Source organism: Nerophis lumbriciformis, linkage group LG36 (assembly GCF_033978685.3).
Source record: "Nerophis lumbriciformis linkage group LG36, RoL_Nlum_v2.1, whole genome shotgun sequence".
NCBI classification, from domain to species: Eukaryota; Metazoa; Chordata; class Actinopteri; order Syngnathiformes; family Syngnathidae; genus Nerophis; species Nerophis lumbriciformis.
The window spans coordinates 12,139,461-12,162,487 of record NC_084583.2 but is presented as its reverse complement, the minus strand read 5'-3'; the positions used below and the strand labels follow the sequence as shown (position 1 = coordinate 12,162,487).

Genomic DNA, 23,027 nt, shown 5'->3' with positions numbered 1-23,027 from the left:
TATTATGACGACAATAGTCTCACTAAGGCTGAGAAACGACGACACCCTGTGTTCCAAGTATAGAGCCTTTCTAATACAGTTTTTTTCCCCAATTGCTGACACACTAAATTAAAAAAAAATCACACTTATCAACGTCTACACCAGTGGTTCTTAACCTTGTTGCATACTTGCCAACCTTGAGACCTCCGATTTCGGGAGGTGGGGGGTGGGGGGATGTGGTCGGGGTGGGGCGGAGGCGTGTTTGGGGGCGTGGCTAAGAGGGGAGGAGTATATTTACAGCTAGAATTCACCATTTCAAGTATTTCATATATATATATATATATATATATATATATATATATATATATATATATATATATATATATATATATATATATATATATATATATATATATATATCCATCCATTTTCTACCGCTTATTCCCTTTTGGGGTCGCGGGGGGCGCTGGAGCCTATCTCAGCTACAATCGGGCGGAAGGCGGGGTACACCCTGGACAAGTCGCTACCTCATCGCAGGGCCAACACAGATAGACATATATATATATATATATATATATATATATATATATATATATATATATATATATATATATATATATATATATATATATATATATATAATAAAATAAATATATACATATATATATATATATATATATATATATATATATAGCTAGAATTCACTGAAAGTGAAGTATTTTCTTATATATATATATATATATATATATATATATATATATATATATATATATATATATATATATATATATATATATCCATCCATCCATCCATCTTCTTCCGCTTATCCGAGGTCGGGTCGCGGGGGCAGCAGCCTAAGCAGGGAAGCCCAGACTTTCCTCTCCCCAGCCACTTCGTCCAGCTCTTCCCGTGGGACCCCGAGGCGTTCCCAGGCCAGCCGGGAGACATAGTCTTCCCAACGTGTCCTGGGTCTTCCCCGCGGCCTCCTACCAGTCGGACGTGCCCTAAACACCTCCCTAGGGAGGCGCTCGGGTGGCATCCTGACCAGATGCCCGAACCACCTCATCTGGCTCCTCTCCATGTGGAGGAGCAGCGGCTTTACTTTGAGCTCCCCCCGGATGGCAGAGCTTCTCACCCTATCTCTAAGGGGGAGCCCCGCCACCCGGCGGAGGAAACTCATTTCGGCCGCTTGTACCCGTGATCTTGTCCTTTCGGTCATAACCCAAAGCTCATGACCATAGGTGAGGATGGGAACGTAGATCGACCGGTAAATTGAGAGCTTTGCCTTCCGGCTCAGCTCCTTCTTCACCACAACGGATCGATACAGCGTCCGCATTACTGAAGACGCCGCACCGATCCGCCTGTCGATCTCACGATCCACTCTTCCCTCACTCGTGAACAAGACTCCGAGGTACTTGAAATCCTCCACTTGGGGCAAGATCTCCTCCCCAACCCGGAGATGGCACTCCACCCTTTTCCGGGCGAGAACCATGGACTCGGACTTGGAGGTGCTGATTCTCATCCCAGTCGCTTCACACTCGGCTGCGAACCGATCCAGCGAGAGCTGAAGATCCTGGCCAGATGAAGCCATCAGGACCACATCATCTGCAAAAAGCAGAGACCTAATCCTGCAGCCACCAAACCAGATCCCCTCAACGCCTTGACTGCGCCTAGAAATTCTGTCCATAAAAGTTATGAACAGAATCGGTGACAAAGGGCAGCCTTGGCGGAGTCCAACCCTATATATATATATATATATATATATATATATATATATATATATATATATATATATATATATATATATATATATATATATCAAGAGGGACAGAGACAGCGCACAGTGCATATGGATCACATGTTACCATGGCGAGAAAACATGGAGAGACTGCAAGTTATCTAGTCTCCACCAGTTGCAGAAAATGGGCCATCAGTACAACTGGACAGTGCTGTTTCAGTTCCATCACCAGGACCATCAGTGAGTCAGACACAAACTAGTGTCATCATTGAACCAGATTCAAGGGCTGCTGAGTTGCCATCATCAGAACCCAGATCACCCGCAGCAAAAACCCCACCAGTGATCCGCAGGTACCCAGAAAGGTTTCGAGTACCACCAAAAAAACTGAATCTCTGAAGACAGTATAAAAATCTGTGTTAAAGATGTACAAATACTGTTTGTATAAAAAGCATGTTATTGTTTACAAATGAGGGTTAAGAGTTCAGTACTAAAAAAAAAAAAGAATGTGGCTTAAGTACAGTTTTTTAATTGAGCTGCTGCATTTTTTGGTTGGGTTGTTTATTTCTTTTGAGTAAATTCTACAATTCTAAAAGGGGAGGAATTTAATAGAGTGATCTTGTTTGTCTGTTGCCATCTCCTGGTGAATGTTGGCTATAGCGTACTGGGGTTACTCTTTGGTTGGCCAACGATTTACGTGGTGTTGCGCACCTGACGTCAAGTGTGTGAGTCTGTTCTGAAGTCTACAGTAAAGAGACGTACTTCATCACCTCGCCGGTTTATTGCCTCCAACTCAATATATTACAACAACATTGCTCCATGCGGACCGTCCAGGTCCGCATGGAGCTGGAGGGGGCGTGGCCCCCAGGTCCGCCTGAATTTCGGGAGATTTTCGGGAGAAAATTTGTCCCGGGAGGTTTTCGGGAGAGGCGCTGAATTTCGGGAGTCTCCCGGAAAATCCGGGAGGGTTGGCAAGTATGCCTTGTTGGAGGTACCGAACCCTACCAGTTTCATATGCGCATTCACAGAACCCTTCTTTAGTGAAAAATAATGGTATTTCATTTTTTCAAATTCAAGACAACACTTTAGTATGGGGAACATATTCTAAATAACAAAGACTTAAAGTCCTACTGAAATGCGATTTTCTTATTTAAACGGGGTTAGCAGGTCCATTCTATGTCACACTTGATCATTTCGCGATATTGCCATATTTTTGCTGAAAGGATTTAGTAGAGAACATCGACGATAAAGTTTGCAACTTTTGGTTGCTGATAAAAAAGCCTTGCCTGTACCGGAAGTAGCAGACGATATGCGGGTGACGTCACAGGTTGTGGAGCTCCTCACATCTGCACATTGTTTACAATCATGGCCACCAGCAGCGAGAGCGATTCGGACCGAGAAAGCGACGATTTCCCCATTCATTTGAGCGAGGATGAAAGATTTGTGGATGAGGAAAGTGAGAGTGAAGGACTAGAGGGCAGTGGGAGCGATTCAGATAGGGAATATGCTGTGAGAGGCGGGTGGGACCTGATATTCAGCTGGGAATGACTAAAACAGTAAATAAACACAAGACTCTATTAGCCACAACACAACCAGGCTTATATTTAATATGCCACAAATTAATCCCGCATAACAAACACCTCCCCCCTCCCGTCCATATAACCCGCCAATACAACTCAAACACCTGCACAACACACTCAATCCCACAGCCCAAAGTTACAGCTACTACCTGTCGTGCTTGTACTTGTACCTGTCGTCGTAGCGGTAAGCTGTTCCTGCTAGCTATTTGTACTTTGCTTTCTCCTAGCTCTTTTGTTTTGTGTTTTCTTGTTAGCCATTAGCTGTTTCCAGTTGTTCTGTTTGCTGGTTCCTGTTTTCAGTTTTAGCTGTTCCTGGTTTGTGTTTTTACCTTTTATTTTATGAACATTAAATCATGTTTTCCTGCTCAATGCCTGCCGCCATCTCTGCATCTTGGGGTTCGTCACCGACAACACATTGTGACAGTTTCATATACATGCTGTAAGTATATATGTAATATTGTACAGGCACAATAATAATAACATTTAATATCTACGCATTTTGATCATTTTAAGCATACTAATTAATTTCAAAAACACATCACAACGTTTGTTTTGTTCCCCACATTACTGATTACTACTCACTGCAGACTTTATTAGAGCCAATAAACATAATAAAACATCACTTACTGTACAATGTCTGCTGTCATTAAGATGCCGACTACTAGGATGTTAATATATTCCCGTTTGGATGAAGAATGACTCATGATCTTTGTGTAGAAAAGGGAGATACAACAAAGCGTCTTTTTGTGTTGTTTTTGCCATTCCGGTTCTAAATTGGCTGTCAAAGTGTACCAATTTGTCGGAATATGTCTTAGTTCTTCTGCTGTCCAGGTGAGAGGCATTATTTTTTATTTAAAATAAAGTTTGACGAGCAGGGAAATGAGGAAACAGCTGATCAGTCGATCATGTCAACATTGGCACACAAGATCGTGATCATGGCACGTTATAAATAGTTGGTCTGCATTAGCGCTTATAATAACAATATCAATAATGTAATAATATTCAAGCCACGTAATGCAAATGGGGTATTGTTGGCGTTTTTGGATGTTTTTTTATTGGATTTTATGGGCGGAATAGAGGACCTCCCAATGGCTTCGCTTTAAGCAGACTTTTATATATGTTTATTTACGAGTGTCATGTCTGGGTGATCATGTTTTGTTTTGGTTATGTTCGGTTTGGTTTTTGGACTCTTTGTGCACTCTTGTTTGTTTTGTTTCCAGGACAGCCTACTAGTTTTCACCTGTCCTCATGTCACGCACCTGTTTCATTTGGACTCACACACCTGTCATTAATCATGTTCAAGACTATTTAAGCCGATAGTTGCCAGGAAGACAGCCTGGCGACATTAACTTTGTTTGACTTCTGCTACCCATCTTACCCATGCTACCCTAGTTCCATGCCAAGTGAGATTTGTCTATTTTCATGTTCCAATCCACGTCTTGACAACGAGTTAGAATGCATTTAAAATAAATACATCCGTTTCATGTCTTTCATATTGATTGTGAAAGATAAGACAACATTTTTTAAAAAGTGCAGTTCAGTTTAAGTCATGAAGACCTGTTAGTTTGTAGTGTTTAAATATGTTCCTTAAACTCAGAGGATTGCGATTGATGGGGTGAGTTTTTCCTTGCCCTTATGTGGGCTCTGTACCAAGGATGTCGTTGTGGCTTGTGCAGCCCTTTGAGACACTTCTGATTTAGGGCTGTATAAATAAACAATGATTGATTGATTGATTGATTGATGATGAAAAAACATGTAATCTTTGTGTTTTTTTTGTACATAAAATACAACAAATAAAATAAAATGTACGGTGGGAACAGAAAATACATCTAAAACGGTGCCTTTTTAATGAACGTGTGTTCCTTATGTAATGGAAAATTAGTGTAAAATCAAGCATTCTTTATCTTATAGATTTTGTAATTTCATTATAAATGTGGATATTCTAAATTTTGACTTATTGTATATTTACCAAGGAGCACATCTAAAAGTCACCAATGTTGAGTTTACCTGAATATTATAGAGCTGCAATGCTCTATTATCAGGATTTACTTGACCTATGAATGGATAAGATGATAAATAACTAAAAATGTTGATCATCAAAATGTCGTAGATATGCAAAATTACAGTCCTGAATTTAATTCAAATATAACATTATACTGATTAAAGCAACACAGAAATATTGTGTTATTCCATACCTGCAAAGTTGAAGGAGCAGAGCCACTAGTCTCAGACATGCCTGTGCTCCTGGGAATACTGGACACGATGTATCGGGAACCCTTTGGCACAGGCTGCCGGACCACCATCTTTCCTTTCCTGGTCTCTGCCAGAAACAGACTGTACCAGTAGGCGTCGTTGGACACCAGAGTGGAATCTGCGAGGGTGGAGTTCCTCTCACTGATCACACTGTTCCTGCTGGGCGGAGCCGTTATGCTGGGTTTGGTATTCTGACACTTAAGCACGATGGTGACCAAGATGGTGATGAGCAGCAGGAAGGACACCGAGCCCAGACCGATGACCAAATACAGGTTGAGGTCTGAGAAAATGTCATATTCCATGGGCACCTCAGTCATGTCCGAGTGGGCCTTCACAGCAGTCTCCATCGTGGACAGCTTGATGGTGACTGTAGCAGAGAGAGCCGGATCCCCGTTGTCCTTGGCAACAACAACCAGTCTCTGGTGACGTGGATCTTTGTAACTGAACATCCTCATAGTGCGGATCTCTCCGTTGTACTGGTCCAGACTGAACAAGGTGGCATCAGTCACCTGCAGGAAGTGGTAGGTGATACGAGAGTTGTGCACCGAGTCCACGTCCAAAGCTATCACCTTGGCAACCATAGATCCTTTATCAGTGGATCTGGGGATCTTCTCCTCCACCACGGAGCCGTGCGCTCGCCAAGGAGAGACAATAACTGGAGTGTTGTCGTTCTGGTCCATAATGATGATGTGGACTGTGACGTTGCTGCTGAGTGGAGGAGAGCCAGAGTCTCTGGCCTCAATGTGGAAAAGAAAGTCCTTCTCCATCTCATAGTCAAAAGTCTTTAGTGCGTAAAGGTTCCCGTTCTCTGGATTGATGGAGAACAGCATGGACATGGAGGTGTTGACGATCTCCTTCTCTAGGATGAAGTAAACTAGGTACTGGTTCTCATGGAGGTCAGGGTCAAATGCACTGAGTGAACTGAGCAAGGCGCCAGGAGCGTTATTCTCCATCACACGTATGGTATAAAAGGACTGAGGGAAGTGTGGAACATTATCATTCACATCCAGCAGATGTAAAGTCATCGTTTCATTGTCACTTAAAGGAGGGGAGCCTCGGTCTGTGACGGTGAAGGTGATGTCATATTCTGGAACCTTCTCACGGTCTAATGGCTCTGAGACCACTAACTCGTAATAGTTATCAGAGGACTCCCTCAGTTTAAAAGGCATTTTATGAGGAATGTGAAGATCCACTACTCCATTGTCACCTGAGTCCTTATCACTCACACTGACCACTGCTATCACCGTGTCAACATCAATATTCTCACTGACCGGACTTTGGAACGATTTAATAGATATTTCTGGATGGTTGTCATTCATGTCCTCAACTTGAATTTTAATTGTACATTGTCCCGATAAACTGTTGACTCCTTTGTCTGCTGCTATAACCTCCATATCATAAATCTTAAAATCTTCATAGTTTAACATTCCTCTAACAGTAATCTCACCAGTAGAAGGATTTAAGTGAAATGTTTCTTGTGTTTTCTCTGGGGTGTATAAACTATATGAATATGTTAAATCAGAGTTGGAGCCTTCATCTAAGTCAGTAGCATTTAAATCAATAACAAGGCTGCCAATGGGAGAATTCTCTATTATTTTCACACTGTAAATAGATTCATTAAACAAAGGAGCGTTGTCATTGGTGTCTAAAACATGGACAATAATACTGACAGTACCAGAACGAGGAGGTGTGCCGCCATCTACTGCCGTTAATATTAGATTATGTTCAGCCTGCTGCTCTCGGTCTAAATTCCTCTTCATTATCAAGTCTGCGAATTTCGACCCATCTCTTCCAGTCTGTACTTCGATATTAAAATGATCACTTTCACTCAGATGATATGTTTTTACTGAATTGCTCCCCACATCAGGATCGACTGCATTGCTCAAAGAGAACCTCTCCCCTGCTGATGTAGATTCAGATATATCTAAATGAATGGAGTCACGTCTGAACTGCGGGGCGTTGTCATTCATATCTAGTATTTCTAACTCTATGTTGAAAATACGCAGTGGGTTTTCCAGTGTCACTTCCATCTTGAGATAACACGACGATGTCGATTTCGTGTTACAGATATGTTCCCTGTCAATCTTCTCCACAATGTACAGTTCCCCCGTCTCTTTGTTCACATCCAGATATTTCTTATTAGCGATGATGTCGACTCGCATCTTGCGTCTAATCAGACTTGTAACATCCAAACTGAGATCATTTGCAAGGTTGGCAACCACTGATCCTTCCTTGAGCTCCTCTGGGATTGAATAATGAGTCACTGAAGCCCAAACACAAGGAATTGTGTACAAGAACACAATGAGAAGCACGTACCTTTTGTGTGGCCTCATTGTCACATTTGATGTCCAGTATTCCTTATACACGGCAAATAAGGCTCAGTATGCTACAATAATCTCTTTTATAGACATCCAGGTGATCTTCCAGACAAAATAATTAAAGTTTCATCCCAAATACAGCCCAAAATGATAGTTTTCTTTGTCCCGTGTGGATGTCAGCACCACGGAGCTGTCCTCTTCTTTCCATGCCCTCCTCCAAATTAAACAATAAATTCCCCGTCAATGCATAGGTGGGATGCATGGGAAAAAATGGCTAAATAGCGCCATCCTCTGCGTTTTAGTTGATATTACATGACATGAAGTAGTTATTAAAATAAATAGATTTCAACGTGGAGCTCTTTTTAAAGTATATGTTTACTTCCTCCAAAGTGATGAATCCTAGTGAAGGGGATTTGTGCAACTTCCTGTCCATGTGTATTCATAAAAATACCTGTATTTGTCAAAAATGAAATGGATATTCCTATTATAGTCTATTGACTGTTCTTATATATTTATGACATCCCAATTGTGTAATGCATTGCTTATTTTGCAGCAATATAAAGTGAAGATGTTAATTCCGTTCATCCCTTTTCTACCCATTGTCCCTTTCGGGGTCGCGGGTGTGAGGCTTTAACTTATACCAGATGCACCCGGAAGAAAGACAGAGTACACCCTGGACAAGTCACCAGCTAATACCAGGGCCAACACAGACAGACAGACAACCATTAACACTTACATTCACACACTTTAGCCTAGATTTTTGGACTTTTTGAGAAATAGATTATTATTTTGTTTGTATTGTGTGGTATTTTATATTTTATACCCTTGGATCCAGAAGAAATTTTGGATCTGAATGAAACAACTTTTTTTTTTTAGATTTTACCATAATTGATCACTTCCTTAATTTTCAGTTATCTGACATAAATTAGTGCAGCTTTTTGGAGAAAAAAGCTAATTACAGTGTATGTCTGAAACGTGTTCCTGGAAGGCATGCTCACATAGCCAAACCACAAAAAGGCAATATGACAATGTTAATATTAATCCAGCAGTTAACATTTTCTTACCTGCAAGGTTGAAGGAGCAGAGCCACTAGTCTCAGACATGCCTGTGCTCCTGGGAATACTGGACACGATATACCTGGAACCCTTTGGCACAGGCTGCCTGACCACCATCTTTCCTTTCCTGGTCTCTGCCAGAAACAGACTGTACCAGTAGGCGTCGTTGGACACCAGAGTAGAATCTGCGATGGTGGAGTTCCTCTCACTGATCACACTGTTCCTGCTTGGCGGAGCCGCCATGCTGGGTTTGGTATTCTGACACTTGAGCACGATGGTGACCAAGATGGTGATGAGCAGCAGGAAGGACACCGAGCCCAGACCGATGACCAAATACAGGTTGAGGTCTGAGAAAATGTCGTATTCCATGGGCACCTCAGTCATGTCCGAGTAGGCCTTCACAGCAGTCTCAATCGTGGACAGCTTGATGGTGACTGTAGCAGAGAGAGCCGGATCCCCGTTGTCCTTGGCAACAACAACCAGTCTCTGGTGGCGAGGGTCTTTGTAACTGAACATCCTCATAGTGCGGATTTCGCCGTTGTACTGGTCTAGACTAAACAAGGTGGCATCAGTCACCTGCAGGAAGTGGTAGGTGATACGAGAGTTGTGCACCGAGTCCACGTCCAAAGCTATCACCTTGGCAACCAGAGATCCTTTATCAGTGGATCTGGGGATCTTCTCCTCCACCACGGAGCCGTGCGCTCGCCAAGGAGAGACAATAACCGGAGCGTTGTCATTCTGGTCCATAATGATGATGTGGACTGTGACGTTGCTGCTGAGTGGAGGAGAGCCAGAGTCTCTGGCCTCAATGTGGAAAAGAAAATCCTTCTCCATCTCATAGTCAAAAGTCTTTAGTGCGTAAAGGTTCCCGTTCTCTGGATTGATGGAGAACAGCATGGACATGGAGATGTTGACGATCTCCTTCTCTAGGATGAAGTAAACTAGGTACTGGTTCTCATGGAGGTCAGGGTCAAACGCACTGAGTGAACTGAGCAAGGCGCCAGGAGCGTTATTCTCCAACACACGTATGGTGTAAAAGGACTGAGGGAAGTGTGGAACATTATCATTCACATCCAGCAGATGTAAAGTCATGGTTTCATTGTCACTTAAAGGAGGGGAGCCTCGGTCTGTGACAGTGAAGGTGATGTCATATTCTGGAACCTTTTCACGGTCTAATGGCTCGGAGACCACTAACTCGTAATAGTTACCAGAGGACTCCCTCAGTTTTAAAGGCATTTTATGAGGAATGTGAAGATCCACTACTCCATTGTCACCTGAGTCCTTATCACTCACACTGACCACTGCTATCACCGTGTCAACATCAATATTCTCACTGACCGGACTTTGGAACGATTTAATAGATATTTCTGGATGGTTGTCATTCATGTCTTCAACTTGAATTTTAATTGTACATTGTCCTGATAAACTGTTGACTCCTTTGTCTGCTGCTATAACTTCCATATCATAAATCTTAAAATCTTCATAGTTTAACATTCCTCTAACAGTAATCTCACCAGTAGAAGGATTTAAGTGAAATGTTTCTTGTGTTTTCTCTGGTGTGTATAAACTATATGAATATGTTAAATCAGAGTTGGAGCCTTCATCTAAGTCAGTAGCATTTAAATCAATAACAAGGCTGCCAATGGGAGAATTCTCCATTATGTTCACACTGTAAATAGATTCATTAAACAAAGGAGCGTTGTCATTGGTGTCTAAAACATGGACAATAATACTGACAGTACCAGAACGAGGAGGTGTGCCGCCATCTACTGCCGTTAATATTAGATTATGTTCAGCCTGCTGCTCTCGGTCTAAATTCCTCTTCATTATCAAGTCTGCGAATTTCGACCCATCTCTTCCAGTCTGTACTTCGATATTAAAATGATCACTTTCACTCAGATGATATGTTTTTACTGAATTGCTCCCCACATCAGGATCGACTGCATTGCTCAAAGAGAATCTCTCCCCTGCTGATGTAGATTCAGATATATCTAAATGAATGGAGTCACGCCTGAACTGCGGGGCGTTGTCATTCATATCTAGTATTTCTAACTCTATGTTGAAAATACGCAGTGGGTTTTCCAGTGTCACTTCCATCTTGAGATAACACGACGATGTCCATTTTGTGGTACAGATATGTTCCCTGTCAATCTTCTCCACAATGTACAGTTCCCCCGTCTCTTTGTTCACGTCCAGATATTTCTTATTAGCGATGATGTCGACTCGCATCTTGCGTCTAATCAGACTTGTAACATCCAAACGGAGATCATTTGCAAGGTTGGCAACCACTGATCCTTCCTTGAGCTCCTCTGGGATTGAATAATGAGTCACTGAAGCCCAAACACAGGGAATTGTGTACAAGAACACAATGAGAAGCACATACCTTTTGTGTGGCCTCATTGTCACATTTGATGTCCAGTATTCCTTATACACGGCAAATAAGGCTCAGTGTGCTACAATAATCTTGATTATAATCATCCAGGTGATCTTCCAGACAAAATAATTAAAGTTTCATCCCAAATACAGCCCAAAATGATAGTTTTCTTTGTCCCGTGTGGTTGTCAGCACCACAGAGCTGTCCTCTTCTTTCCATGCCCTCCTCCAAATTAAACAATAAATTCCCAGTCAATGCATAGGTGGGATGCATGGGAAAAAATGGCTAAATAGCGCCATCCTCTGCGTCTTAGTTGATATTACATGACATGAAGTAGTTATTAAAATAAATAGATTTCAACGTGGAGCTCTTTTTAAAGTATATGTTTACTTCCTCCAAAGTGATGAATCCTAATGAAGGGGATTTGCGCAACTTCCTGTCCATGTGTAATCATAAAAATACCTGTATTTGTCAAAAATGAAATGGATATTCCTATTATAGTCTATTGACTGATCTTATATATTTATGACATCATAATCGGGTAATGCATTGCTTATTTTGCAGAACTATAAAGTGAAAATGTTAATTCCGTTCATCCCTTTTCTACCCATTGTCCCTTTTGGGGTCGCGGGTGTGAGGCTGTAGCTTATACCAGATGCACCCGGAAAGAAGACGGAGTACACCCTGGACAAGTCACCAGCTAATACCAGGGCCAACACAGACATACAGACAACCATTAACACTTACATTCACACACTTTAGCCTAGATTTTTGGACTTTTTGAGAAATAGCTGTGATTATTATTTTGTTTGTATTGTGTGATATTTTATATTTTATACCCTTGGATCCAGAAGAAATTTTGGATCTGAATGAAACGACTTTTTTTTTAGATTTGACCATGATTGATCACTTCCTTAATTTTCATTTATCCGACATAAATTAGTGCAGCTTTTTAGAGAAAAAAGCTTATTAAAGTGTATGTCTGAAACATGTTCCTGGAAGGCATGCTCACATAGCCAAACCACAAAAAGGCAATATGACAATGTTAATATTAATCCAGCAGTTAACATTTTCTTACCTGCAAGGTTGAAGGAGCAGAGCCACTAGTCTCAGACATGCCTGTGCTCCTGGGAATACTGGACACGATGTATCTGGAACCCTTTGGCACAGGCTGCCTGACCACCATCTTTCCTTTCCTGGTCTCTGCCAGAAACAGACTGTACCAGTAGGCGTCGTTGGACACCAGAGTGGAATCTGCGATGGTGGAGTTCCTCTCACTGATCACACTGTTCCTGCTGGGAGGAGCTGCCATGCTTGGCTTGGTATTCTGACACTTGAGCACGATGGTGACCAAGATGGTGATTAGCAGCAGGAAGGACACCGAGCCCAGACCGATGACCAAATACAGATTGAGGTCTGAGAAGATGTCGTATTCCATGGGCACCTCAGTCATGTCCGAGTGGGCCTTCACAGCAGTCTCCATCGTGGACAGCTTGATGGTGACTGTAGCAGAGAGAGCGGGCTCGCCGTTGTCCTTGGCAACAACAACCAGTCTCTGGTGACGTGGATCTTTGTAACTGAACATCCTCATGGTTCGGATCTCTCCGTTGTACTGGTCCAGACTGAACAAGGTGGCATCAGTCACCTGCAGGAAGTGGTAGGTGATACGAGAGTTGTGCACCGAGTCCACATCCAAAGCTATCACCTTGGCGACCAGAGAACCTTTATCAGTGGATCTGGGGATCTTCTCCTCCACCACGGAGCCGTGCGCTCGCCAAGGAGAGACAATAACTGGAGCGTTGTCGTTCTGGTCCATAATGATGATGTGGACTGTGACGTTGCTGCTGAGTGGAGGAGAGCCGGAGTCTCTGGCCTCAATGTGGAAAAGAAAATCCTTCTCCATCTCATAGTCAAAAGTCTTTAGTGCGTAAAGGTTCCCGTTCTCTGGATTGATGGAGAACAACATGGACATGGAGGTGTTGACGATCTCCTTCTCTAGGATGAAGTAAACTAGGTACTGGTTCTCATGGAGGTCAGGGTCAAACGCACTGAGTGAACTGAGCAAGGCGCCAGGAGCGTTATTCTCCATCACACGTATGGTATAAAAGGACTGAGGGAAGTGTGGAACATTATCATTCACATCCAGCAGATGTAAAGTCATCGTTTCATTGTCACTCAAAGGAGGGGAGCCTCGGTCTGTGACAGTGAAGGTGATGTCATATTCTGGAACCTTCTCACGGTCTAATGGCTCGGAGACCACTAACTCGTAATAGTTATCAGAGGACTCCCTCAGTTTAAAAGGCATTTTATGAGGAATGTGAAGATCCACTACTCCATTGTCACCTGAGTCCTTATCACTCACACTGACCACTGCTATCACCGTGTCAACATCAATATTCTCACTGACTGGACTTTGGAACGATTTAATAGATATTTCTGGATGGTTGTCATTCATGTCCTCAACTTGAATTTTAATTGTACATTGTCCTGATAAACTGTTGACTCCTTTGTCTGCTGCTATAACTTCCATATCATAAATCTTAAAATCTTCATAATTCAACATTCCTTTAACAGTAATCTCACCAGTAGTCGGATTTAAGTGAAACGTTTCTTGTGTTTTCTCTGGTGTGTATAAACTATATGAATATGTTAAATCACAGTTGGAGCCTTCATCTAAGTCAGTAGCATTTAAATCAATAACAAGGCTGCCAATAGGAGAATTCTCTATTATTTTCACACTGTAAATAGACTCATTAAACAAAGGAGCGTTGTCATTGGTGTCTAAAACATGGACAATAATACTGACAGTACCAGAACGAGGAGGTTTGCCGCCATCTACTGCCGTTAATATTATATTATGTTCAGCCTGCTGCTCTCGGTCTAAATTCCTCTTCATTATCAGTTCTGCGAATTTCGACCCATCTCTTCCAGTCTGAACTTCAATATTAAAATGCTCACTTTCACTCAGATGATATGTTTTTACTGAATTGCTCCCCACATCAGGATCGACTGCATTGCTCAAAGAGAACCTCTCCCCTGCTGATGTAGATTCAGATATATCTAAATGAATGGAGTCACGTCTGAACTGCGGGGCGTTGTCATTCATATCTAGTATTTCTAACTCTATGTTGAAAATACGCAGTGGGTTTTCCAGCGTCACCTCCAGCTTGAGATAACACGACGATGTCGATTTTGTGGTACAGATATGTTCCCTGTCAATCTTCTCCACAATGTACAGTTCCCCCGTCTCTTTGTTCACGTCCAGATATTTCTTATTAGCGATGATGTCGACTCGCATCTTGCGTCTAATCAGACTTGTAACATCCAAATTGAGATCATTTGCAAGGTTTGCAACCACTGATCCTTCCTTGAGCTCCTCTGGGATTGAATAATGAGTCACTGAAGCCCAAACACAGGGAATTGTGTACAAGAACACGATGAGAAGCACGTACCTTTTGTGTGGCCTCATTGTCACATTTGATGTCCAGTATTCCTTATAAGCGGCAAATAAGGCTCAGTGTGCTACAATAATCTTGATTATAAACATCCAGGTGATCTTCCAGACAAAATAATAAAAGTTGCATCTCAAATACAGCCCAAAATGATTGTTTTCTTTGTCCCGTGTGGATTTCAGCACCACGGAGCTGTCCTTCTCTTCCAATACCTTCTTCCAAATCAAACAAATGATTCCCTGCCCTGGATGGTAACAAAATGGCCAAATAGCGCCATCCTCTGCATCTTAGTCCACATTACATGACATGAAGTAGTTACTGAAGAAAAAAAAATTCAACTTGGAGCTTTTTTTAAATCCAATCCAATCCAATCCACTTTATTTATATAGAACATTTAAACAACAAACTGTTTCCAAAGTGCTGCACAACAATATTAAACACAATTAAAAAAAATATAAAATAAATATAATTAAAAACAATTTTAAAGGGTAAAACCAATTAAAACAGTAAATAGAAATCAACATTTTAAAAACACAGAAGACAACAGAGTACCACACAACTCACGTAGTGTTAAAAGCCAAAGAATAAAAGTGGGTCTTAAGAGGAGACTTAAAACACTCCACTGTGGGAGCAGTTCGAACATGGAGGGGCAGAGTGTTCCAGAGCTTAGGGCCGACCACAGAGAAGGCCCTGTCTCCCCAGGTTTTAAGTCTCGTCTTGGGCACCACGAGCTGGAGCTAAATAAAATTATACTTCTTACAAAAAGACAAATCACGGTGTGTTTGTATTTGTTTTGTGCATATTCCAGTCCACATGTCTTCATTAAACAACCTGTATTTGTTGATGGCTATTCCTACTATATTCTATTAACTTTTCTGATATTCCTGCATCAAAATTACATAAGAAGTGCTTATTTAGCAGAATATATAAAGTGAGCATATTGTCATGTCTGTGTAATCATGTTTTTGTTTTGGTCATGTTCGGTTTTGTTTTTGGACTTTTTGCGCACTTTTGTTTTGTCACCATAGCAACCATTAGTTTTCACCTGTCACGTCACGCACCTGTTTCACGTTTTGAGTCACGCACCTGTTTTCGTTAATCATGTCGATAGTATTTAAGTTCATTGTTTTCAGTTTGTCGTTCTGATGACATCCCGCATTTATACTCTCCACACACCCTTATGACACTTGCTGTGCTTTTTCATGCCGTTTTTTTCATCCAAGTAGGTTTTCTTTATTCATGTCATAGTTTGCAAGTTTTGTTTAATTGTTCATAGTTTCTGCCAATGCGCAAGTTCTGTGTTTATAGTCTAGTTTTGTACCTCCGCCCCTGTGCGCGCCTTTTGTTTGATCCTTTTCTTTGTAGTTATAGTGTTTGAACAAATCATGTATTTACCTTCACGCCACATCTGGTCCAATTCACTTGCACCTCGGGAGAACAAACCAAGCCATAGTCCAAGTCTTGACACATATGCTTCAAAGGTTTTTGAGACTTTCTTAGAATTAAATGTGATTGTTATTTTGTGTCAATGTATTGTGTCATAGTTTATGCCCTTCAATCCGGACGATATTGCGGATCTGAATGAAACTACTTTTTTTAGAGTATGAACATCATTGATACATTTTTTTAATGGCGACTTGTCCAGGGTGTACCCCGCCTTCCGCCCGATTGTAGCTGAGATAGGCTCCAGCGCCCCCCGCGACCCCGAAGGGAATAAGCGGTAGAAAATGGATGGATGGATGGAATTTTCATTAAAGTGATATAACTGTTTCACCTTTTTAGTGAAAAAAACCCAGTGAAAGTGTATTTGGAACATGTTCCTGGAGAACATGCTTGCATAGACAAACCACAAAAAGGCAATATGACGAGATTAATATGAATTTGAAAGTCAAAATGTGCTTACCTGTAAGGTTGAAGTAGCAGAGCCACTAGTCTCAGACATGCCTGTGCTCCTGGGAATACTGGACACCATGTATCTGGAACCCTTTGGCACAGGCTGCCGGACCACCATCTTTCCTTTTCTGGTCTCGGCTAGAAACAGACTGTACCAGTAGGCGTCGTTGGACACCAGAGTGGAATCTGCGATTGTTGAGTTCCTCTCACTGATCACACTGTTCCTGCTGGGAGGAGCCGACATGCTGGGCTTGGTATTCTGACATTTGAGCACGATGGTGACCAAGATGGTGATGAGCAGCAGGAAGGACACTGAGCCCAGACCGATGACCAGATACAGGTTGAGGTCTGTGAAAATGTCGTATTCCAGAGGGACCTCAGTCATGTCCGAGTAGGCCTTCACAGCAGTCTCCACCGTGGACAGCTTGATGGTGACTGTAGCAGAGAGAGCCGGATCCCCGTTGTCCTTGGCAACAACAACCAGTCTCTGGTGGCGAGGATCTTTGTAACTGAACATCCTCATGGTTCGGATCTCTCCGTTGTACTGGTCCAGACTGAACAAGGTGGCATCAGTCACCTGCAGGAAGTGGTAGGTGATTCGAGAGTTGTGCACCGAGTCCACGTCCAAAGCTATCACCTTGGCAACCAGAGATCCTTTATCAGTGGATCTGGGGATCTTCTCCTCCACCACGGAGCCGTGCGCTCGCCAAGGAGAGACAATAACTGGAGCGTTGTCGTTCTGGTCGACGATAATGATGTGGACTGTGACGTTGCTACTGAGTGGAGGAGAGCCGGAGTCTCTGGCCTCAATGTGGAAAAGAAAATCCTTCTCCATCTCGTAGTCAAAAGTCTTTAGTGCGTAAAGGTTCCCGTTCTCCGGATTGATGGAGAACAGCATGGACATGGAGGTGTTGGCTATCTCCTTCTCGAGGATGAAGTAAACTAGGTACTGGTTCTCATGGAGGTCAGGGTCAAACGCACTGAGTGAACTGAGCAAGGCGCCAGGAGCGTTATTCTCCATCACACGTATGGTATAAAAGGACTGAGGGAAGTGTGGAACATTATCATTCACATCCAGCAGATGCAGAGTAATTGTTTCATTATCAGATAGAGATGGTGTTCCTGAGTCTCTCACTATGAGTGTGATTTCGTAATCAGGTACTGATTCCCGATCCAAAGGCTCGGACACAAGGAGCTTGTAATGCCTCGGTCCGTCCGAGGACTTGTTTAGAACAAAAGGGATTGAGTCATGAATGTATAAGTTGACGTTCCCATTATCGCCAGTGTCTCTGTCACTTATGGCCACCAGGGCGATAACAGTTCCAACGGGGACGTCCTCGTTCACGGTGTTTTTCACAGACTGGATGGTGATTTCTGGGTAATTGTCATTCATATCCGTGACATGGACGACTACTTTACACTGTCCCTGGAGGGGGAACTCGCCTTTGTCTCTCGCTTCGACGTGCATCTCATAAAACTTCATATCTTCATAGTCGATAGTCCCCTTTACTGTTATCTCACCTGTGCTTGGGTTTAAAGCAAACACATCTTGGGTTTTTTCTGATGTGTATAGTGTGAAGGAGTACACCAGCTCCGAGTTTGGACCCTCGTCAAGATCTGTAGCGTTGAGCTTCATCACCACGGTCCCAATTGGAGAATTCTCTGTCATGTCAATTGTGTAAATCTGCTTGTCAAACCGAGGCGGGTTATCGTTTGTGTCCTGCACTCTCACAATAATATTAGCGGTGCCGGAGCGCACCGGATCACCACCGTCCACTGCTGTTAGTACTAAATTATGCACCGCAGTCTCCTCTCGGTCCAAAGCCTTGGTCAGCACTAAATCTACATACTGCGTCCCGTCAGTGCCTGTTTGGATTTCGATAGTGAAATGCTGGCTCGGGCTGAGTTTGTATGTTTTTACTGTGTTAATGCCAACATCTGGATCCACTGCATTAGGGAGGGAGAACCTCTCCCCTGGTGTGGCCGATTCAGACACGTCCAATTCAACTCTATCTCGTCTAAAATGTGGCGCATTGTCGTTTATATCGGATATTCCAAGCTCAATGTTAAAAATGCGCAACGGGCTTTCTATGACTACATCAAGCTTGAGGAGACAAGAAGCTGGTTTTGACGGACAGAGATACTCCCTGTCCATTTTCTCCACAACGAACAGCTCCCCCGTCTTTTTATTGACGTCCAGGTATTTTTTGTTGTGGAAAATATCAAGTTTTACCTCTCGTTGCGCCAATCCTCCAGGCTCCAGTCCTAAATCTGCGGCCAGGTTGGCCACCACAGAGCCCCTCTCCATCTCCTCGGCGATGGAGTAGCGCGTCACAGACAAAGCAGCCGGCCAGGCCACACAAAAGACAAAGACACCGGTCCAAAAAGCCATCCGTTGTCCTGCGTAAGACATGCCTGACCTCTCTTGAAAACAAAAAAACAAAAGATACAATGTAATATCCCGGTTTATTTCGTTCAGAGATCTGAAAATACTCAAGCCATATCCAGGAGCAGCAGGACTGCCTCAAAAAGAAACATAATTAATGAAAGAAAGACATGTCCCCCACCCTATAGAGTGGGTGTGACGAGATGCCTCAGCTGGAAGGAGGAATTAAAATGTAGATCTACAGTGACCTCTTGTGGCTAAAATGGCACATTGTATCTTTACAAAGACATACATAAGACACCAAAAATGTTTTCCACGGCCTTGCCAAATACTCATTCTTGAATATGAAAATATCAAATTGGATTAATTTCAATGGTAGTATTACTTATGTGTGTCATTTGTCTCCACCAATGAGCAGATTTACTTCAATTGTGTTAGGACATTTAGCTGTGACGTGCGGTGAGGTTGATGGCTGGTGAGGCAATGACTTCATCATAGTCAGATTTACAAACACATGAACCCTAAAGAGTATCTTATTCACCATTTGATTGGCAGCAGTTAACGGGTTATGTTTAAAAGCTCATACCAGCATTCTTCTTGGCACTCAGCATCAAGGGTTGGAATTGGGGGTTATTAAATCACCATAAATGTCGCCTATACTGTATGAAACTACAAAATAACAAACACGGAGGCTCCAGTTTACACGAGGACCACTTTATTTACCTTCTTTCAAAAACTTCCGCTCCACTACAACATGTCATCACTTCCGCTCTTAGCGCCTTCAAAATAAGAGCTCAAGGCATATACTGTATAACAGCGCATAACAGGAACTTAACATCACAAAGAGGTAAGCCCATAAAAATAGGTTACAAAAGTTATTTAATAAGAAGCCAAAAAGTGCAAAAACAATAATGTTCGTGTTGGAGGAGTTGTGAATTAGGTACACCTGCAGTCTGCAGGTGTACCTAATTTTGTGGCCCTGCAGTCATTCACAACTCCTCCAACACAAACATTATTGTTTTTGCACTTTTTGGCTTCTTATGAAATAACTTTTTTAAATAGATTCAATCTTGCACGTGGAAAGTTTAAGTGTGGGCTTTAGTTGATATAACACTCCCGTCAGGGGTTGCCGTGCATTCTATGGAGGGGGTGCAGAAGGCGAGCCTCAGCCAGTGCGTCTTTTGCAGCAGATTTATGATCGCTCAGCACAAGAAATACGTTACACACATACAGTTGTTGACAACATACACTGTACATTATATACCTCAGCTAACTAAACTATGGAAATGTATAATAAAGTTCATATAGCAATACGGTCTCACTGCACAGCAGGCCAGCAGTTAGCCGAGTCCGCAATCCATGTTGAGGCACTGAGTGACGTGCCTCAACTGGCTGCTGTTAACCGCACTGTCTCTTAACAGTATTTGAACGGCAAATGTGAAAATTCAGCGATTTAAAAAAAAAAAATCTAAAACGGGTGAAGTTAAATGGAAAATAACTTTATAGTATAATCACTGGATACATATAACAATTTAATTAAAAAAAACAAAAATTACATTTGTTTTCTTTCCATGATGGCAAGTGAGGCCCCGCCTCACCTGCCTCTAGTGACTGCACGTCACTGACATTTAGTAACCAAAACTATTTAATAAAATTTATAAAATTAACACAATCCAAACACCCTCAATACACTCCTTGATTAGTAGAAGAAAATGTACATTTTTAAAATGTATGCATGATCTTCATACTCGTGTTAGATTCTCACCTGTGTCACTGTTTATGATAACCATGAACCATCATATACTGTATGTCATATAAAATACAATATTTCACAACATATATGTTTGCATTGTTTTCAATATGGAACTTGTACTGTTTTGTTTAAGCATCTTAGCATGTCATTCACAGATGACCAAAAAAAAAGTGCAAATTAAAAGTGACATGCATTTCCATCAGGCTCTAATATAATAACATTATTTATTCAAGCAGATTGTTAAAATGAAAATAAATAAATCCCAAGATGACTGGCTGAGGTCAAAGGTTAAATTATGTCATGCTCTGTTGCTGCAGATTTTACATATTATATAGAAGTAGATTAGCAGAGGTTAAAGAGGTTTAAAATGTCAATAAACTTCTCAATCAATCAATCAAAGGGTGATAGTGGGCCAGTGTAAACATTATTGCTGTGTACCTGTTTGTTGCAGCAATATAGCTGAGGTAGTATTAAGAACTGACATCATGTTCTGTCATTTAGTTACCAATTGAAACCCCCAACAATAGCATTTTGAGTGATATAATATTCAAGTTGTTACCTCGAGTTTTACTGTCACATATTTTATATTTTTGTGTGACTCTTTTATGTCTCCTTTGTTTCATCTCCAGCTTCCAAAAAACATGCATGTTCAGTTATATGGAGACTCTAAATCAAGGGTCACCAACCTTTTTGAAACCAAGAGCTACTTCTTGGGTACTGATTAATGCGAAGGGCTACCAGTTTGATACACACTTAAATAAATTGCCAGAAATAGCCAATTTGCTCAATTGACCTTTAACTCTATGTTATTATTAATAATTAATGATATTTATCTTTGTGGAAACACTGATCATCTTAATGATTTCTCACAATAAATATATATAGAAACAGATACATATCAATATGCAACACTTTATTTTTATATTTTCTCTTAAGTGCACATTTTTCAAATTGAACATTTTCAAATGATCACTTCTAAGACAGTCTTGTGAAATCACAATATCCCATTTTAGCCACTAACATTTTTTAACAAATCATGAATTACTTTGCACCATGTTTGTACAAATAATAACTCATGTAAAATACAAAATTCAACTCTCCAATTTTTAAATAAATCATGTCACACTTTGAACTGGACACCAAATCTGTTATCTGTTTCTTCGTCAGTTACTGGGAAGCCTGGCATTGCATGCTGTTAACAAGTGTGTTGTACTCTGGTGTGTAACTTGACACTGCAACTCTGAGTGAGTCTTGCAGATGTGCATCAGTGAGGCGTGTTCTGTGTTTGTTCTTGATGAAGTTCATGTCAGAAAAGGCTGATTCGCAAAGATAAGTTGAATTTGAATCTTTTTGAAAAAATTAAAAAAATAATTTATGGAACATCATCAGTAATTTTTCCTGATTAAGATTAATTTTAGAATTTTTATGACTGTTTTAAATAGGTTAAAATCCAATCTGCACTTTGTTAGAATATATAACAAATTGGACCTAGCATTATTTCTAACAAAGAGAAATCATTATTTCTCCTAGATTTTCCAGAACAAAAATTTTAAAATAAATTCAAAAGACTATGAAATAAGATTTAAATTTGATTCTACAGATTTTCTAGATTTGCCAGAATATTTTTTTTGAATTTTAATCATAATAGGTTTGAAGAAATATTTCACAAATATTCTTCATCGAAAAAACAGAAGCTAAAATGAAGAATTAAATTAAAATGTATTTATTATTCTTTACAATAAAAAAAAAAATTAAAAAAAAACTTGAACATTGATTTAAATTGTCAGGAAATAAGAGGAAGGAATTTAAAAGGTAAAAAGGTATATGTTTTTAAAAATCCTAAAATAATTTTTAAGGTTCTATTTTTTCTTTAAAATTGTCTTTCTGAAAGTTATAAGAAGCAAAGTAAAAAAAATAAATGAATGTATTTAAACAAGTGAAGACCAAGTCTTTAAAATATTTTCTTGGATTTCCAAATTCTATTTGAGTTTTTTCTCTCTTAGAATGAAAAATGTCGAGCAAAGCGAGACCAGCTTGCTAGTAAATAAATAAAATACAAAAAAATAGAGGCAGCTCACTGGTAAGTGCTGCTATTTGAGCTATTTTTAGAACAGGCCAGCGTGCTACTCATCTGGTCCTTACGGGCGACTTGGTGCCCGCGGGCACCGCGTTGGTGACCCCTGCTCTAAATTGTCCACAATGATTGTTTGTCTAAAACAGGGGTGTCAAACTCATTTTCATCGAGGGCC

General features: G+C 41.1%; 4 protein-coding genes across 5 annotated transcripts in view; all 4 read right to left on the bottom strand.

Annotated features, from left to right (window-relative positions):
- The window catches only part of LOC133576896 (protocadherin alpha-C2-like), a 44,450-nt gene extending 32,953 nt beyond the window's left edge, over window positions 1–11,497 (bottom strand). For both annotated transcript variants that reach the window (XM_061930288.2, XM_061930286.2), the window contains exon 1: window positions 8,930–11,497. In XM_061930288.2, the coding sequence (XP_061786272.1) occupies window positions 8,930–11,320 (2,391 nt within the window). In that variant the 5' untranslated portion in view covers window positions 11,321–11,497. The remainder of the gene's footprint in view (window positions 1–8,929) is intronic.
- Window positions 5,340–8,182, bottom strand: LOC133576771 (protocadherin alpha-C2-like). The gene is made up of 2 exons (XM_061930112.2): window positions 5,490–8,182; window positions 5,340–5,348 (listed from the first exon to the last, which is right to left on the bottom strand). The coding sequence occupies exons 1-2, from the start codon at window positions 7,878–7,880 to the stop codon at window positions 5,340–5,342; spliced, it is 2,400 nt and encodes a 799-aa protein (XP_061786096.2). The 5' UTR covers window positions 7,881–8,182.
- A 763-nt stretch (window positions 11,498–12,260) lies between the features above and the next one.
- On the bottom strand, window positions 12,261–15,037 carry LOC133576968 (protocadherin alpha-C2-like). The gene has a single exon (XM_061930413.1). The coding sequence runs from the start codon at window positions 14,761–14,763 to the stop codon at window positions 12,358–12,360; it is 2,406 nt and encodes an 801-aa protein (XP_061786397.1). The 5' UTR covers window positions 14,764–15,037; the 3' UTR covers window positions 12,261–12,357.
- A 1,597-nt stretch (window positions 15,038–16,634) lies between these two features.
- Window positions 16,635–19,132, bottom strand: pcdhb (protocadherin b). Its single transcript, XM_061930176.1, has one exon. It carries the CDS (start codon window positions 19,050–19,052, stop codon window positions 16,635–16,637), a length of 2,418 nt encoding a protein of 805 aa, XP_061786160.1. The 5' UTR covers window positions 19,053–19,132.
- Window positions 19,133–23,027: the final 3,895 nt, after the last annotated feature.